At 49.5% G+C, this 19,041-nt stretch overlaps 1 protein-coding gene across 1 annotated transcript; it reads right to left on the bottom strand.

The window, feature by feature from the left end:
- Window positions 1–914: 914 nt before the first annotated feature.
- Window positions 915–18,880, bottom strand: CAMK1G (calcium/calmodulin dependent protein kinase IG). Its single transcript, XM_047077277.1, has 11 exons — window positions 18,777–18,880; window positions 13,341–13,469; window positions 10,577–10,651; window positions 7,989–8,127; window positions 7,225–7,348; window positions 5,786–5,861; window positions 4,619–4,731; window positions 3,778–3,856; window positions 2,180–2,267; window positions 1,519–1,943; window positions 915–1,005 (listed from the first exon to the last, which is right to left on the bottom strand). Exons 1-11 carry the CDS (start codon window positions 18,863–18,865, stop codon window positions 915–917), a joined length of 1,428 nt encoding a protein of 475 aa, XP_046933233.1. The 5' UTR covers window positions 18,866–18,880.
- Between the last annotated feature and the right edge of the window lie 161 nt (window positions 18,881–19,041).

Below are 19,041 nucleotides of genomic sequence, written 5' to 3'. Positions count from 1 at the left end.
GTACTTCATTGGGTGTGGGTGGGGCGTCTTGGTCAGGATAAGGATTCCTCGCAGTACCTAATCATTGATCTCTTTCTTTTTCATCTTGGAGGCTGTGGGGCTGCTTTGGGCCTGGGGCAGGGAGGGAGGTGGTTCAGAAGTGAGCGGGGGGCAGGCTGGCCGCGTCTCAGCCCGGTTGGAGCTAATCCTAAAGCCAAGGATGGGAACTTGAGAGCTCACGGGTGGCCCACAGAGCTGACTGTCATTCATGCAGATGGGCAAGCGACTACATTAATGAGCCCGTTCTGGCCGTGAGGACAAAGGCCTGGCAGGCAGGAGCGAGTGTGTGCTGAGCCGGAGTCTGGGTCGATGCTCCATATGGCTTTGCTCGGAGAAGGTGACACAGCCTGGCCAGCCCATTAAGCTTTTCATAACAAACAACACAGACCCGGGCAAGAGCTACCTAGTACACTGCATGGAGCCACGGCACGCAGGGTGTGGGGGCGCAGAGCAGGCAGGTCAGGGAGACCTGGAAACGGGTGGATGCCGCCCTCCTGCCCACGGCTTCAACGAGGCCTCCGCGCCTCGGGGCTCACTGCTGGGCCTTCCGTGAGAGTCTGCCCCGGGCGGCAGCGTGCTGCTTCCGACCCTAAACCACTCCTGCCAGGCCCTGCTCCACTTGCTCCGCCTTCCTCCCCGCTGCAGGGTGGATGCCGGGTTTGGAAGGGTAGAGAAGAGATGACAACTCCCCTGCAGAGGAAATGGGTTCGGGGTGGGGGTGGGCCTGCCGCTTCCGGTGCCCCTCAGACCCCTTCGTTCAGACCCTGTGCTGGGGCTCTCCTTCTGGGCCAGAAACCCTCCCCGAGCCCCCCGCCCTGGCCCTCCCACCTCTGGTCGCCTCACCTGAAAATTGACACAGGTGTGGACTCCGGGGATCACATGATGAGACAGACTCCAGTCTGCCCCGCCCGGCAGTGGGAACTGCCGCTGGCTTTAACCGGCACCATGACCTCTGATTTGTAGTTCCTGGAAAGCAAACGAGGCAGCAGGCTGTGAAGTATTTGTGGAAGCAAGAAGATCTGGGTGGTTCCCCGTGACTGTGGCATCCACTCAGCCCTCCCTTTATCAAGGTTTGGAAAGTACAAGCCCTTGCTGAAAAGACCAAGATGACAACGAAGCTCCCCTCCTCCCCCAACACAGCGGTTCTGGAAAGTCAAGGAATCTAGTGCGCATCACTCACACGTGCCCAGTTTTCTGCAGGCATTTATAATTCCTGTTGCTTCACTAAACTTTTAAGTACCTTAAAAGGGAGGCTGAGCAGGTGGGTAGGATTTTACAGATGAGCAAACCAGAAACAGACACGTTGCCTGATCTGTCAGCAGCCACACAGCTAGTGGGAGGGACAGGACTGGAGGCACTTCCCTTGACCCCTGATCCAGAGCTCTTCCCACCCTGCAGAGCCTCCTCCTTCTGGTCAGTGTCTTTCAGTCCCTTTGCCTGAGCAGGGCTAGGCCTCTGTCTTTGGCTGAAAATACGTACTGTTTTCTGTTAGCTTTTTTGAGGAGTGTGGGTTCGGAGCAGTAAGAGGACCTCTCTTTACTCCCGATGCTCAGGCAACTAGAACAGCAGCCACAGGGCCCAGCGGCCAGGGGCCCCTGCTGCATGGGCACCAGGGTGCTGCTGATGCGGAGCGAGCCATTGACCAGGCAGTTGAGGGACCTGCCACCGGGCGCAGCGGTCCGGGGGCCGTGCTGGCAGGGCAGCCGGGGCAGGGCAGGAAGTGCGCCACTCTGGTCCAGGGCAGGTGCCTCGGTGATGGTGAGCTCAGAGGAGCTGGGTCTGGAGGCTTCTGAGGCTTGAGTGACGGGAGGCCTGTTCTCCACCTCTGGGTGGATGCCTGGGCTGTGCAAGTTCATGTGCAGCTTCCTCATGTGATGCACCACAGCTGCTGCATTGAAGGCTTGCTGAGGAGACACAAGAGCAGCCTCTGGCCACCTCCGCTCTCAGAGGGCTGCAGGGCTCAAACTTTCCCTTTGCCCTGTGGCCTCTTGAAACTTGCCCACTTCTCATTTCAGAGAGGGTCCAGGGAGCTCCAGTGTCTGCTAGGAAGCCCCAAGGACAGCCCCTCCACCAGCCCTGCCCCAGCTCAGCCTCCAGTGGCCCAGAAGAGCCTGCTACCTCCCCAGAAAGGGCGACCTACCCTCCACTTGCTCTTGGCAAAGTTCTTCTGGATCTGGAGACTGACTGATGGGTAGATGTCCCGGTGGAGGGCTGTGTTTCCATTGATCCTGTAGATATAGAAGGGACACCTGGCTAGTGGGTGATTATGGGACTCATCCAGGAGCTGGGCAGGGAGCTGTGCATGCAGGTCCTAGTTAAGTTGAGTGAACTCAGAAGAAGAGTGACCCACCGTAGGAATGGGCTGGAACCAGGCTCCTCTGTCCCCCTGGGCAGGTCATTAGGGGGCCAATGCTTTGGCAAAACCAAAATCTTGCTTTACAGCAGGGTCGGCAAACTATGGCCCGTGGGCCAAATCTACCCATTGCCCATTTCTGTAAATAGGTCTCACTAGGACACAGATGTGCCCATTCATTCAGGTATGAGCTATGGCTACTTCCAGGTGATAAGGGCAGACTGAGTAGTTGCCGTATAGACGATATGGCCGGCTAAGCCTAAGATACTGACTCTCCAGCTTTTCACAAACAAGGCTTACCAGCCCCTGTGTCAGAGGGTGCTTGGGTTGTCCCTCTCTGTTAGCTCAAAGCTTTGCTTGGAACCCATCTCCTCCTGGAAGCCTTCTTGAAGGAGGCCGCCCAATACAGGCTGCCCTTGCCCTCATCATCCATTTCTACGTGTTCCTTAGACATTTGCCATGGGTGCAGTACTTTCTAGGTACTAGGGACGCAGAGTAGCAACAGATGTCACCCTGATCCCTGGGGCTTTCCAGTGTAGGCGTGGAGCCTTGTTCCATGCCATGAACTAGAGTCATTCATGTAAGCTGTGTGACTGATGAAGAGAAGTGAGGAGGGGTACCTGGCCTGCAGGAGCCAGGGCATCAGGGAAGGGCAGAAACTGCTCCGGTCCTCAAGGATGCTACATACAAGGCAAGAGGCAGGACATTCTAGGTGGTGAAAATAGTATGACCCCAGGTGTAGGTTGGAAAGAGCTTGGTATATGGGGTAGGGGAGGGCAGGAAGAGAAATGCAACTCTTAGGCCTCTCTGGAATAGAGGATGTGTGTCGGGAATTGGGGGAAATAAAGTTGGAGGTAAAGGGTCAGGCCAGAATGGGGAAAACCTGAAAAGGCACAGGAATCTAGGCTTGCTGTGGTAGGAAGTGGGGAGCTACTGGGAATCTTGAGCAGGGGTGTTGCATGAGAAAAGAAAGTGTTTCAAGACTTAATTTACTCAGTTTACTGATTGGTTGCTTTGTGATTCCTCACAAATTGCCTCAGTTGGGATGATTCTCTTAAGGACAGGGCACAGCTGCCTCTTCCCGGTGCCTCTTGCACAGCTGGTACTAGGATGGTTGCATCCTAGTACTGATGACAGAGCCTGGTTGTGTCTGTCTCCTGCCCTTGACGAGATGATGCAGCCCCCACGTCTGGGTCAGAACCCACTTCATTAAATGCTGTTTGCATCTCTAGCTGGACCGGATAGACAAGTCTATGCTCCTTGGATGCTGCAAGAGTAAAGAGCTCAGGGCAAGCAAACTCTGGGGATACACCATGTGAATGAGTCATCATGGCATCTGGGGAACCAAAAGGCTAGGGTCCAGACCCCACCCCATCCTCACTCACCAGGGGTGCCTCAAGGCCTTCTCACAGGTGTACCGTTCATTCGGGTCCTTCTCCAGCAAGTGGCAAATAAAATCCTTGGCTAAGGGGAGCAATCAAAGACACAACTAAGGGCCAGATTTCGTGACTGATGGAAATTCACTTCCGGGCTGGTGGGTGGCAATGAATGCATCTTTAGTTAATCTTCCAAAGAGGCAATTTTAAGAGTCTTAAAAGAGAAAAAAAAAATCCAAGCCACCTAACGACAACCCACCATAAACCACCAAAGAGAGGCTCTACGTAGCCTCACCCACACAGCACTGCAGATACATCTCTTATCACGAGGCACCAACGTGCCTGCACGCCACGAGTGTATTCGTTTGCACCATTCAGGGGCAGGCACCCACACGTGGGCACACATGTGAATGCTGCCTTGTCCCGGCGCTGATCTGCACTTAATGGGCCCCACAACATGTAATGATTGCCTTCTCTCCCACATACAGACATTGCATACTCTCGGTCTTGATATCTGAAAGGAAAAACTTGCCTTGGTTTTGCTGCTCCTGCCTGGAACATTCCCCTGTGCCTCAAGCTGCCCTCCTGGCCCCTCATCTAAACTACCTCCCCTCTTTTACCAGGTATGCTGTGGTTCTGCCTCCAGAAAACAAAAGCCTAAACACTGGATGCAAATAATTTATTTGGCCTTTGAGCCAGATAAAGATTTCTCCACTTCCCTGGCAGCCTGGTCTATAAGTTTCCCTGGGGACTTTCAAGAGCCAGGACTGTCATCTTTTGTTAAGCTCTTTTCTCTTGGCACCCTCTGCCTTGAGCCTGTCATCTTGTCCTTCACACCTGGTAGCCTTACCTGACTCAGAAATGTCATCCCAGAATGGAGATTCAAATTCATAGTAGCCCTCCTTGATCTTCTCGAAAAGCTTAGACTCAGTTTCTTCATAGAAGGGGGGATACCCACACAACCTGCAGTGAAACACGGAAGGAGGTATGCTGCTAAACAACCCCAGTCTCCCTGAGCCAGCCTCTCCCTTCTGCCTAGCCTCCACTATACACAGGCATGAGCTAAGGCTCTCCAATCAGCAGTATGAACAGGTGGATTCGGGAACGATGCAGGCCCTATCAAGTGTTTATGCAGGAGCCAAAGCTTGGAACAGGCAGCCCTGGAAGGCCCCTTTGTGCATTGTTCCCCCAAACCTCTCACCACCTCTCCTATACCTCCCCTGACACTTAGATGATGTATACAAGATCTTTAAGAGGGATGATAGAATGTCTGCTTGAATGTAAGTTTCCTGAGGGATTATTTAGGCTATTAGCACAGAATAGACAATCAATGAATATTTGTTAAGTAAATGAATGAGTGACAGTAGTTACTCAACATAAGCTTAGGAAATAGAGAACTGAATCCACACTAAGGGGTAAATGACAGGTTATTTTCCTAACAGCAGAGTCTGCTATAGATGAAGAGGAATGGTGGGGAAGGGGTGATGAGTAGGTTAGTAAAGGAGAGCCCAAGAATATGTGAAGAGGAACAATGACCAGATTCATTCGGGCCATCATTTTGCTTTGGGCTGACTTGCCAGGAGAGAAATTTGAGATGTGAACATTGTACCCACTTGACTTCCAAGCTTGGCTTGGCCTCCCCTTTTTCCATTGCTCATTCCATACAGCGGGACTCAACACATTTATATAGAGTAAATGGGGGTGGGGTGCAGGAACAGAGAGTACCATATGGCTCAACAGTGGGTTCACACTGAGCTCTGTTTTTATAATCTGGTGGAGACCAGGACAGAAACCTTTGGAGCTGTGTGCATGAGTAAGCGCGTGTGTGTGTGTGTGTGTGTGTGTGCGTGCACGCACACACACACACATGCATGCAAGCACTCACACATGCACACGTGTACATACACATGCTTTGGAGGTGGATGTTGCTTGAGGAGCTAAAATAGGGGAGGGGAGAGAAAGGATGAGCAGGTTGTGAGATTTCCCAGGAACTGAGCCAATGACAGCTTCTACTCACAATATGTAAGTGATGACGCCAATAGACCAGCAATCCACAGCCTTGCTGTAGGGCTTCTGTGCCAACACTTCCGGAGCTACAACAAACCAAAGGCAGAGTCAGGGCTGGGACAAGAAGAGAGGGCCGAGGGGTGAGGGCTGAAGGTCAGGATGAGGCTTAGAGAAGAGGACTAGGAAAGCTCCTGGGATGGCAGTGTTTCTGTATCACTGAAACTTTTCCTAGGGCGGGGACAGTGTCTCTCCCATCTGACTGAATCTTCCTCCATCAACCTGGAAGGTCCCCACGACAGGGCCTATGACTCTTACATCAGACTGGGAATCTCCAGGGCTACCTTGCCCCCATCAGATGTAGGTCTATGTCTCCCCACACAGATGGGTTAGCCCAGGGCTGGGGTTGTGTGTCTGTGTTCTGATGGGGACATCTGCCAAGTAGGGGCAATCTCTCTCCCACTAGACTGGGATCTCCCTGAGGGCAGAAACTGAGTCATCCCTCTTAAAATGAGGAACTCTTAGAGGGCAGGTGATAACTGCTCCATCTGTCTCTGGTACCTTCTGAGGGCAAGGCTTAGTTATCCGTATCAGACTGAGAGCTCCCTGAGAAAATGAGCCAGGTCTTCCTCTGAATGGGAGCAGTAGAGGGCTACTTTCTGTATTTATCCCAGATCCCAGGGATTTGTACTCATTGGGACTCAGTACCTACTAACTGACCTCTCTTTGGGGGTGAGAGCAGATTTCCTCTTAAGTTAGAGTTCTCCTTCCTACTACCATCCTCAACCAGGTGATGAGTAGTGAAGAGGGAAGGGGCAGGAGTGGACATTCTGAGTTTTGGTTTTCTCCCCATGAATTTTGGGGATGCTTTCACCCGGTAACTTGCCTGCCTTACTTTTTGGGGGGCCTTGAAAGCCTGTTGTTTAGGCAGGAAGTCCCGCCTCTGCCAGTTTCCTAGGATGTTTTCTTGGGGATACGTTTGGGCGGGAGCATGCATGCCTGAGTTCCTCGGCTTCAAACTCAACACTATGCCTCTGGGATACCACCAACTGGTGGGTTGTAGTCTCCTGTGGAAGTGGGAAAAAGGAAAAGGGGCGGCTAGCGGTCAAACCCTTGGCAATCTAACGATCTCTGGGTTTGTGATCTTGTCTCTGCCCCTGGTTTAGCTGGAGAGACAAAGGCAGGAAGTTAGCCAAAATAATGAGAGGCAAGTATAGGCAGGGGCTGTTGGAAGAGTTCAGGGGTAGGCTGTCTTTAAAGATGTAGGGTTTGGGAGCAGTAGGGGTAGTTCCAGAGATACATGGATTTACCCTAAGCCTCATAATGAATGCTCTCCTGGGATTGCCCCTGAAGTTGAACCCTGTCTCCTTATAACCACCCCTCTCTGTTAAGTAATATCCATGAGGTTGAATGCAGCCAACTGGTTAACCTTCCTCCTGTCCCCAGACTCACCCACATAGCCCGGGGTCCCACAGGCAGTGGACATGACTCCACTCTGTTCCATCTTGGACAGACCAAAGTCTGTGATCATGATCTTAGAATTCTCTTCAGGGGTTAGGTACAGCAGGTTTTCAGGCTGTGGGAGAAGAGCAATACCATGCAGTGTAGGATATAATCATCTGAAATACATGTTTATTTTCCTCCCCTGATAGAGAATTTCTTAGGAAGCTACGCTCTGGGCTCCTGACTTCAAGGACAGGCTCATGTCCCCCAGTTCTTCCCTCCTTCCTCCTAGCTGCAGCTCCCCACCCCATATTGAGCACTCTGTATTTTGCTTATGGCCCCCAGGTTGCTCATCTTTGTAGTCATTAAAGAACTACTCCCTCCCTCTCCTCAGCCCCAACTACCCTAAGACTGTTTTTTGAGGAAATCAAACCATAGTTAATTGTCTCTGACCTTTCTAAAGTCTACTGTGTGCCTGATGCAATGTTGGCCTCCAGTTACTATTTATTTCTTCTGATTTTGAGTGTGGCTAGGTTCAAGAAACATGTGCATTCTCTTGGTATCCTAATAGGGTGAGGCCTAGGGCAAAGTTCAGGAAGAGGCTGAGATGAAAATTAACAATGATTGTTCAGTCATTCAAGATTTGTTTAAGGGATCCAACAAATGATGAGGTTGGTCCAACCCTCTCATTTTACACAGCTTAGGCTGCCCATGACCCATGCAGCTTCCTGAAGGGTCGTTCTATTTCCCATTGAGGACTCCCACTCGGGCACCTTCAAGTCTCTGTGGACGATGCCATTCTCGTGGAGGTATTTCACTGCTGACAAGACCTGCTGGATCACCAGGCTGGCATCCTTCTCTGTGTAGACACCCCGCTCCAGGATCCGGTCAAAGAGTTCCCCGCCAGAAACACTGTGGGCAGAGGGGCAAGCACAGGAATCCAGGTCTTATTCCGGGTCAGAGGGTCATAAGTGCGTTTACTCTGTAGCTCTGAAGACACAGCAGTGGCAGAACGGGTGGGTGCCCACGGCCTAGGTAGGGAGGTCTACCTTGGTTTGAGAATACCTCCTTTGGGTGGTGGAATGATATCACGAGTGAGTCATTTCTTTGGGCCAACCATTTCCCTCTCCCTAGACACTTCTTTGAAGTGCAAAATGCCCCTCGTTAGAGTTCAGCAAGAAGCCAATAATCCCTTAGTGGACACACGCTTAGCTGCCTATTTTCCTGACTTAGGACACAGGGGCCATGATGAAAGAAGAGGTGAAATTGAAATGAGGCAAAACAGGAATGAGGTGTACACGTGACACAAATTGTGCTCGTGTCAGGATTTCTGTCCTCACTGGAAAACTGGGCTACTGACTGCCGAACTTGTGGGTGGAGTTCTAGTGCTGCTGGGAGACTCCAATGGTAAGGGATCTTAGGATTCAGGGGAGCTTCAGATCCACTCTGCTCCCCATCTCTTGAATGCCATCTACGCTATTTTTGCCAAGAAGTTTCTTAGCTCGTCCTGAAACACCTCTGAGGCCGACAACTCACTACCCCTAAGACAGACTGTTTTATCTTTCACCGCCTTCTTAATATTTCTGTATATTATGACGGAACCCACTCCCTGTAGTTTCCACCAGCAGATAGCCCTTCTACCCACTGGGGCCACGCAGAGCAAGAATACCACCCTCTCACGTGGATCTCTTCAAGTATGTGAAGACAGTGAAATGCTCACCTGAGGCCTTCCCTGGGATAAACATTTCATGGGCCAGGGATTCCAACTCTTTCACAGTCCTCGCCCCCTTGTCACTGTTCCATGACACTGGATGCGGACGTGCACACATCATAGGACCATGCAGTGATGAGGAAGGGGAATTCCTCTAATCAAGATGCACACCACCCTACTCCTTTTGTTTCTGTCCTGAAGCTCTGGGCTCTGCCATAGGATCTAGAGGCCCATGAGAAAGACAGTCTCTATGCACAACCAGCAATTCCTGACACGGGGTGGCCTGGGTCCTAGAGCTGGCACCCTCATAGGCTTTCCACTCTTCGGTGATATCTGAATCTGCCCGCTTCCCTGCCTCCCCTTAGCTGGCTATCTAAATGTGTGCTAATCCTGTTGAATTGGCCTCATTAAGGTGCCACATGGTCCCTGCTCATTTGTTAATGCTGTTCTGCACCCCTATCCCCAACCTCGCTCCCTTGACCACCTGCTCCCTCTAGTCACTGGGCCTCAGGTGAGCCTTGGAGTTAATAGGCTGCTTAGGCCTGAATCAACTCATTAAAGTTTCTGAGGAATCAGCCTGTTAGTCAAAAATATTGCATCTAGCCATAGAGATAGCAGAGTGGTGTGTGTGTGTGTGTGTGTGTGTGTGTGTGTACTTTATAAATAGAAATTTCTCTGAGTCCAAGGCTGAGCACTTGTAGGAGCACCGACCAACTCCTACAGCATTCAGTCTCAGACAGAACTCCTATTTATATATGACAATGATGTGGAGACCTTTCTAGGGAGGCACCATTTCTGTCCCACAGATGGACACACACAGTCACAGCCTGTTTTTAACTTTGGATGGATCTCTTTTGAGAAAATCTTTTTTTTTTATATATGTATCAAATTGAAATCTGTGTCGTGTGGTTTCTAATCCCACAGTAATTTTACCCTAGAGTGGCATTAAAGTATTTAACGTTAGTTTGGTGGACTGACTGGTCAAAATGGACTCAAGCCGTGGCGCCCGAGAAGGGTTCTGGAGGGTTCCCTGCTATGCCAGTCATTATCCCTTCAACTGTAGCATTGTGGGGAGGTCCAGAAAGTCTGAGGGGAGTGGCTGGGGCACAGGGGAGGATGGATGGGTTGGAGTCACAGCTGCTGCCGGGGTTGCTTAGCTGACTTGTAGCAAATACTTTAGGGGCACCTGGATGGCTCAGTCAGTTGAGCATCTGACTTCAGCTCAGGTCATGATCTCGCGGTTCATGGGTTAAAGCCCCATGTTGGGCTCTGTGCTGACAGCTCGGAGCCTGGAGCCTGCTTCAGATTCTGTGTCTGTCTCTCTCTCTGCCTCTCCCCTGTTTGTGCTCTGTCTCTCTCTCTCTCAAAAATAAAGAAACGTTAAAAAAATATTTTAATGATCGGTAAGGCTGTCGTGGTACAGACCATCTCAATAATCAGTCCTAGTTCTACCCTTCGGTCCACACAGAACATGTTCATGACCAGAGGCATACTTAACCTGAGAGAAATCTTAGCATTTGAGAGCCTCTTGAACTAATTCTTGATCTCATCTTTTAAATCAGCGTACTCCCCTCACCACCGAGCAGCTTCCTCTAGGCCTCCCAGGCCCCCAGAGATGTCTGTAGAGGAAGTGGGTCACCTTTCACTTACAGCTGCATGACCAGGTAGTAGTGAGTGGTGCTCTCATAGATGTCCTCCAGGGTCACGATGTTTTCATGCTTGATCCTGGGGAAAAGGAAGGATCATGGTACGTGGTTTAGGTGTCCAGACAAAGAATGGACTTTTTTATTTCTGTTAGAGACTTTGATGACAATATTTAGGAAGAGTGGATCCTTGTGAAACCTTCCTAATAAATAGGTGGTCACAAAGAAATCTTAAAGATCCCAGAGTGGTGTTCAATCCATATTTCTGAATGGATAATTGATCATTCTGCCTTCAGGGAACCAATATTTTGTGGCTACTCCAGAAATCTCTTTAAACTTTGCCAAAAGAGAAACTTAAAATACCTGAAGAAGGCCAAGGGAACACCCCAAACTAGATTATTTTACAAAATGGGTATCCAGAAACATCCTCGAAGAAAGTGGACTGCAGCAGAAGAGAATCGGGTTAGTTAAGCCTCCTCGTGGGTAACCACGGAAGTAGTGTTGCAAAATTCTTATTCCGGAATATTTTGAGAAGCCGGGAAGATGCTATTTTCTGGGGTCAGTTCTGTGGAATGTCTTTGTTGCTGATAGTAATTCTCAACCAGTGGCTCTTTTGTCCCTGGGGGAATATTTGACAATAACTAGAGACATTTTTTGTTATTGTGCCTCGGGAGGGGGTAAGAGCTACTGGCATCTAACGGACAGAAGCAGGAATGCCGGTCAATATCCCATAATGCACAGTCCACCACCCCACCACCCCAATAAAGAATTATCTGGTCTAAAATGTCAGTAATGCTGTGTTCAGGAAAATTTGCTCTAGGTTCTCTCTGAATGGGATTACTCACGGGCCAAGGCAAGCAGAATAATCATACTTGCCGTGGGGCTTGGCTTCCCGGGCAGCAATTCTGTGCATAGGAAGAATCTTTCTAGGAAGTTTGGTTCATGGCTGGGTAGCATAGGGGTTAAGAATTTGGACTCTGAGTCAGTTGGGTTTGAGTTCAGATCTGGATGAGATACTTATGAAATGGATGACTGGCTGGTTTTCTTAAATCTTCTAAGCCCCACTTTTTTGGTTTGTAAAGTACATCTCTCTCATAGGGTTATATCAGGATTAAAAGAGACAATGCATGCAAAATGCTTAGTATAGTGCCTGGGGAATAGTAAACACATAATAAACAGTATCTAAACATCTTTAAGTTTAATTTCTAAAATTATAGACCAACTGCAGTGGGTACCTGATGGATTCAATTACACTTACAAGTTGACAATACTAACATTAATATATCATTTACTGAACAAATCTTTACCAAGCATCTATGCTGTTAGGGACTGATGATACAATACGATGGTAAGAAAGACCACCATAGTCCTTGCTCTCAATGAGTCCACAGTCCATCTCTGTTCTAATCTCTCTGGAGTCCAAACTGGTATCTCCAGCATCCTCCATGTAGAGATTGGGGGATACACGTATTCAATATGTTCCAACAAATTTCTTTCTATTTCCTTCAAGCCTACACATCCCTTTTGTTCTCTATCCAAGCAATGACATTACTATCCACCAAATCGCTCAATCTCAGCATCATTTTTAGTACTTTTCTCTTTTATACTCGAAGCAGTCGATCCCAAGCCCAATCACTTCTCTCTCTTGAATCCAGTCTTCTTGCTGCCACATGATCCTGCTATTACCTTTGCTTGTATCCTCATCCATTGTCTAGATTATTGAGAAAGTCTTAAATCTATCTTCCACCATGCTTAAGAGGCATGGCTCTAAAATAGAAGTCTGATCATGTGATTCCTTACTAAAAATTCTTTGATGACTTTTCTTTGCCCACGGAAAAAAGTCAACATTCTTTACCATGGTAGCCAAGACCCTTTATAATCAGATCTCATTTGATTTCATCTCCTGTCCCTTGATGATACTTACTCTAAGCTCAGGGGCTTCTAATACCGACTCTTTCCTAATGTCCGTTGCACTTACACAGTTGAGTTTCTGTTACTCTCAGCCTGAATTCCCTTTCTGCATTGCCTCTCCTGTCTCCATTAAATTCTACTCACCTATCAAGGTGCCTCTTCCTTAAAAATGTACCTAATACCCCATACTCATAAAAATGTACATGTAGGCAAAATGAATCTCTGTATTTTTCAAGCCTTGCCTTCTGCTACTATTGGCTCATGTCTAATGGGATTAGAGTTTGTTATGGGCACCTGTCTCTGCCCAGAAAATGTGAGCTTCTGAGGATAAGGAATTTTGTAGGCCTTATTCTTGTGTTCCTAATGCCTAATACACTTTTGGCATACCATGGGGATTCCGCAAGGCTTTTTTGTTTGGGTCCTGCTGTAAACAGTTAGATGGTTTGTTAGTGTGGCCTCTACCATGATGGCTGGGGTGCTGAGCCTATATTTGCTTTGGAATAAAGTCAAACCAATTTCTAAATCTTCTGCTTCCTTAATTACTGGTTCTTCCTGCTATTGGCCCTAGTTGATTTTTGTTCCATTGAGCTAATTATTCTCTGGTCTATGTGCACAAACCAGGTCTGCTATTAGTTGGTTTGCTAGTCAGTTTGCTGCCCCCACAACCACCCCCCAATCAGCAGAAGCATCTGCCTGGCTTAACTTGGCCGATTGATCCAATGGACACATTAATGCAATCAAAGGGAGTAAGTAATGCCTTTGGGTGTGGAAATCCATCTTCAGGCCTACTCAAAGGTAATTTGTGAAGGAAATGTTATGTAATGTATGGTTGTACCCGACCAACCCTAAGACCCACTCACTTTTTCAACACAGCAATCTCATTCTCCAGGCTGCTGTCCCGGAAGGCAGGTGACTTCTTGATGCACTTCAGGGCAAAGAGCTTCCCAGTCATCCTTTGCTTCACCAGGAAAACTTCTGAAAAAGCTCCTCTAAGTAGAAGACACCAAGAGTTAAAATTAGTCCTGGCTGGCTAGAGAACATTGTTAGAGGCAAAACCAAAGGGTAGATGAAGGAAGGTGTGGCTGGTAATTGGTTTCCATTGTCACTGTGGGTATCTGAGGAGCTGTACTGAGGGTAGAGCCTATCTTACATCGAGCCCTGTGTCCTTTCTCTTGGGAAAGAAAAGATTCTACTACAGACTCAGGCACTAGATGGATGCTATTTCCCGATTCTGTGATTTGGAAGGGACACCCAGGGACTCCGCTTTGTTATGGAGAGATTTCTCCATTTGGCCAACCCAGTAAAGAGAGGCCACCGCAGAGTCAATTTACTTGCCTTCTTCCAGCATGTTGAAGTGTGGCACACTGGAATGGCAGCTGGAGGTAGCACTGGGAACAGGGCTCAGGCAGTGATGGAACAAAACTCCCCTCTCAGTTTTAGATGGTGATAATTATCTTGAGCCAATTACCAAGGGCTAAGGGGGCTGAGAACCCTCTCATTCAGTAGGATCTATGAGAATGAAAGACAGAACCCAGCAGCTCTGGAAAGGTTTTCTGAAGAAGGAGAGGTTAGAACCCAATGGAAACACAGGGTAGGATTCCAAATTATAGCTTTCTCGTTTTGAAGGGGGTTCTCTGGAGACCAGGCTATTGAATACCAGTTAGCTAGCCATGGATGTTGGAGCCCAAGTGCCCAGGTGAGAACCTCAGCTTTTTGGGTGACAAGTCACTTAACTACCCAGTTTCTTTACCTGAAAAGTGGGAGTGTCAATAGTATCTGATTCAGAGTTGTTTAGAAGATGAAATGAATTAACATACGTAAAGTGCTTACAAGCATTCCTGACATCTGTTAAATTACATGTGTCAGACACTATTATTGTTATTACTATTATTAGTTGAATACCATTAGGGAGAACACCTGGTAGTAACAAGAGGCAATAGGGTTTAAGTGAGGAAACAGCTGAGCCATCGCGTCCCCTGCCATCTGGGGATTTTAGACTCGGGGCCCAATAGCAGTCAAGCTCATGTAATGGCTTTGAGGATCTGCATTAGGAAATACTTGGTGTGGGGCGCTTGGCTGGCTCAGTGTGTTAAGTGTCCGACTCGGGTCGTGATCTCACGGTTCAATTCGCGAGTTCGAGCTTCGTGAGTTTGAGCCCCATATAGGGCTCCGCACTGACAACGTAGAGCCTGCTTGGGATCCTCCGTCCGCTCTTCCCTGCTCACACTCTCTCATGCTTTCTCCCTCCCTCTCAAAATAAATAGCATTTAAAAAAAGAAAGAAACTACTTAGTGTTTGCTGGGTCTGAGTTTCCTGTTTCCCCCAGCTGCACTTGGAATTGAATTAATCAGAGCCTTCAGAGCTTGCTCCATTCATTCATTCGTTCATTCACTCATCCCTTCAATCAAGATTTATTGAGCACCTACTGAGTCAGACACTGGAGATAAAAAAGGTAAGTGTTTCTGTTCTTAGGAAGCCTGCAGACTAGTGAAGAACGCAGACAAATGAGCAATTAACATTGGATTTGAAAGATGTTATTAGACATTCAATGAATGCTTGATTATCTGACAGAACAGATAATCTGCGTGTTAGTTAGGCGCTTGGATTAGTATCGGTCTTGAGAGTCTAGTGTGAGAGATGGATACATACAAATAAGCAGGGGGTATCATGAGACCACCGACAGCGAACATTTAAGACAGGGCCTCTGTTCTGGCTGGGCAGGATGCATGGCACACAACTCCAACACATGCCAGTCACCTTGGAACCGCTGTACATGTTCATCCAATAATTATTACAACACTTTCCCCCCCAGCAGCTAGCAGGCTAGAAAACAAGGGCACCTTTTTCTAACGTGCATGCAGCGATCGCTTGGAGCAGCTAAGGAGCCTGTCATCCATGGCCCTCTGACTTAACACCCTGAACTCAGTTTTCAGGGATGAATGAGAGTTAGCCCAGCGAAAAGGTGGAAGTGATGTCTCAGGAGGGGGTGAAAAAGAGGTAGAAGAAACAGCATGGAGGCACAGGACAGCAGGTAGGATGGGGCTGCCAGGGTCCAGCACCATCTGCGAAGTACGACGCAGGGAATACGGGCACACAAGTGGGCACGAGTGCCAAGTCCTCCACCCGGTTGCATACGGAAAGTGCTCAATAAACGTGTGATGGGTGGATGGGTGGAAGGAGGGAGGAGGGAGAGGTTTGGACTGGGATTAGCTGTGTGTTCTACTCCTCTTTAGATCCCACTTTCCCTGTTATAAAATGAGAGAGTTGAACCACGTGGCCTTCAAGATTCCTTCCAGCTATGACCTTCCGGGACCCAATTTCAGAGTTCTCCCTTTCGCCTGTACGTGGGTGGTACAGCTGACTTCAAAGCCGATATCCACTCTGGGTTCTCTTGTGGAATGAGGTCAAATTCCAGCCTTCCTTGCGGCGAGGGGGGGGGGGTGGGCATTTACATTGCAGTGTATGCAAATGGCGCCTCCTAGGGTTGTGCAGTGTGGTGGCAATTTGAGACAGTGTTACTGCTCTTCTGCCTCAGGCTGCTTTGTACACTGTGTGTGTGTGTGTGTGTGTGTGTGTGTGTGTGTGCGCGCGCGCGCGCACGCGTGTGTGTGGTGTGTGTGTGTGTGCGTGTGTGTGTGTGGTAAGTATGGCCGGGCAGTGAAGAGGGATTACAAGACTTAATTGTGCTATCTGTCAGAGTGGGGAGCAGAGAGCTAGTTCTGAGCAGCTCAGGTTGCTGGGGTCAGAAGGCAAGACGGGCAGAGGCTTCAGAGCCAGGATTACTTTGCTGCAGTAGAACTTGGTCTGTGTTTCCTGCTCTGAACAGCTCTCTCCGCTTGCTGGAAGACTCGTTGATGGGGGAAGTGGGGGAGAACCAAGGAGATGTCTCTTCCTGGGCAGTGAAAGGAGGAGGACCGGGGCCTGGGTGACATTTCCCCTGCTATGGACTAGCTTTACCCATCGTCCATAAGGCTACCCTAGGGCCCTGGAATTGTGGGTGATCTCTGGGCAGATTTAGCAAAAGCCTTCTCTACTGGTGGGTTGTTCCAGAAGAGCTGAGGGCTAGAGACAAGAGGCATTCGTCAAGATTCCAGTACATCCTGCTCAGAGGAGTCTGCCCCACCCACTCCTCCCTTCCCCTCAGCATCTCACCTTGGTAACAACTGCATGGGGTCTGCAGCTTGGGGCTGCCTGTCCCCCTCCTGGGCACTTCAGGGGTGCCTTCTCTTTAGCTTTTGTTCAGCCCCAACTGCGGCAACAGCTGTGACTTGCCCCCTCTCTGGTCCCCCGAGTTCCTCAGATCAGTGCGGGGCTGGATATGTTACAGCCACCAGAAGCACTTAAAATACAGATTCCTGACCACTCAGTCCTATCTCCGCAAACCCCAGTGCGGTAGGTCTGGGACCAGGAGTCTGTAGTTTTCAAAACTTACCTATGCTAAAATGATAGTGGGAAGTTATTACTGATTTTCTTGAGTGTCGCAATGCTATTGTGGATACAGATGAAAATGCCTTTATTTTTAGGAGATGCAGACAGAAGGATTCAAAGGTAACATGTCATGAAGTGTGCAACTGCTGACAAATTGTCCAGGGAAATCAGTGCGTGCGTGTGTGTGTGTGCGTGTGTGTGTGTGTGTGAAAGAGAGAGAGAGAGAGAGATGAAAGTTTGTAAAACAAATATAGTGAAGTGTTAACAGCTGTTGAATTGTGGTGTATATTGAGGTGGTGTATATATTTGTTGTTCACTGTATTATTATTTCACTTTTCAAAAAATTTAGTTATTTTCACAGCTAAAAGTTAGAGGGAAAGGGGACACCTTGGCTCAGCTGAGCAACGGACTCTTGATTTGGGCTCAGGGCATGATCTCACTATGGTGATATCGAGCACTGTGCTGAGTGTGGAGCCTGCTTGGGATTCTCTCCCTCCCTTTCCCTCTGCCCCTCCCCTGCTCTCTCTAGCACCTACTCTCTCTCTCGAAATAAATAAATCAACTTAAAAAAATAGTCAAGAAAAAGTGGCGACTCCGCTGTCCCCCTAGGTTGAGGACGGCAGTGGCCGACTTCACTGAGTTCCGTCTTCTAACAGACCCACAGCACAAGTCTGAGCAAACAGTGAATAAGCCCTTGCCAACCTGGGCATCCTTCTCCCTCCTTCTCTTGATTTTCGGGATGCTTGGCAAATCATTTCTGATTCATGCATGAGTCTCGTCCCTCTCTCCTGCCAAAAATCCCCTCTCTAGCCACCCCCGTCTTGGCAAAGGTCCTTGATGGAAGGCCAAGGCTCTGATGACCAGCGCCACCCCCGAGATCCTCCTGCGTGCGCAGAGTCCCACGCTGGCCTGGGCAGGGAGAGCTCAGGGACCTCCTGTCCAGGCCAGGCCTGGCTCCTCTCCGTCTACAGTGAGAGTGTGGGCAGCTGTCATTGCCCGAGGTCAAGCCTCCCAGCCAAGGCCCACGGAACTAAACTCAGCCCGAGTTGGCTAAAGGGAAAGCTTGCTTGAATGGACAGCCTACTAACTGCCCCTCACTTCCTGGGGCCCAATTAGCCCAGACCAATTAGCAGGCCAGCTAGGGTCCTGGGGCTACGGAGCTGGTGGCCCGGAGCCCCTGGCAGCCTGCGTCACCGCCTGCACCCTCCCCAGGGGGGGTGGGGGAGAGGCAGGACTGAGCAGAGTGTCAGCTCCAGACAGGCTGTCTCTGTTCCTCCAGCCGTGTAATCGTTGTCAAAGGGCAGGCACAGACACTCCAGAGGCGGGTAGGGGTTTGGGCTACGGCATGACTTTATTTTTCCAACACAGCACTTAAGCTACAGTGCAGACTCGATGGGGAGCTGACTCCAGTATGTGTACCCATCCACTCTCTGGGGCCCAGAAGCCCCTTCTCCTCTGTCTACAGTACACAGTGGGGTTGGGTGACCTGTTCACTGCCAGGGGGAAACGAAGAAGCTGGATGAGGAGGCCCAGGAAAGTTCTAGGGTCACTCCACAAGTGCTCCAGAATCCCACTTTCCTGCCAAGTTGTCCCGGATCTAGAAGCAGGGCAGGGATCCCTGGGGGTGGGCCAGGACGCGGAGCCCAGGGAAAGGGCTGGTATGCCCTGCGGGTCCCAGTGTATGAAACCGTCCTCCGTTCTACCCCACGGTGACTTCCCCTACCCCACCCCCTCCCTGCGAGCTGCTGGGCTGATTTCCCAGGGGCCTCAGTCCCAGCTTGTCAGCTGCAGCTGGCCCAGAACAACTCTTTCCGGGTCCCCCCAGCGCGCAGCCCTGCCACCCGCCAGCTCTCAGCTCCCGCACTCACGATCCCAGCACTTCCATGAAGATGAAGGTTTTCCGGATGTTGGTGGTCTGTTTCTTCCAGGAACTGGAGTCTTCTTCCTTTCGACCCATCGCCTCCAGAGTTGAAGCTTTCGGGGATGCTTTGAGGAAGGGGAGGAAGAGTCTGATCAGCTAAAATTTCTTAGACAGGATGAAAACAAGTTGCAAAAAGAATCGAAAACACCTCTGTCACATAATAGCTAGAAAGAAGGACAAGGAGCAAATCCTGGATAATTGGCAAAAACAAG

This window comes from Lynx rufus, unplaced genomic scaffold (genome assembly GCF_022079265.1).
Source record: "Lynx rufus isolate CCGP_SWC_20201006 ecotype Redwood Valley unplaced genomic scaffold, mLynRuf1.p SCAF_15, whole genome shotgun sequence".
Classification (NCBI taxonomy): domain Eukaryota; kingdom Metazoa; phylum Chordata; class Mammalia; order Carnivora; family Felidae; genus Lynx; species Lynx rufus.
Note: the sequence above shows the minus strand (reverse complement) of the source record. Positions and strands in the feature narration are given on the sequence as shown.

Excerpts from the sequence above, each read along its gene's own strand:
- CAMK1G (XM_047077277.1), bottom strand. The coding sequence starts at position 18,865 with ATGGGTCGAAAGGAAGAAGACTCCAGTTCCTGGAAGAAACAGACCACC. Across the intron at positions 13,470-18,776 it reads TTCATGGAAGTGCTGGGATC|AGGAGCTTTTTCAGAAGTTT; the intron begins GTGAGTGCGGGA and ends TCTTCTACTTAG. Across the intron at positions 7,349-7,988 it reads TCGTCCACAGAGACTTGAAG|CCTGAAAACCTGCTGTACCT; the intron begins GTGCCCGAGTGG and ends CTTCTCCCACAG.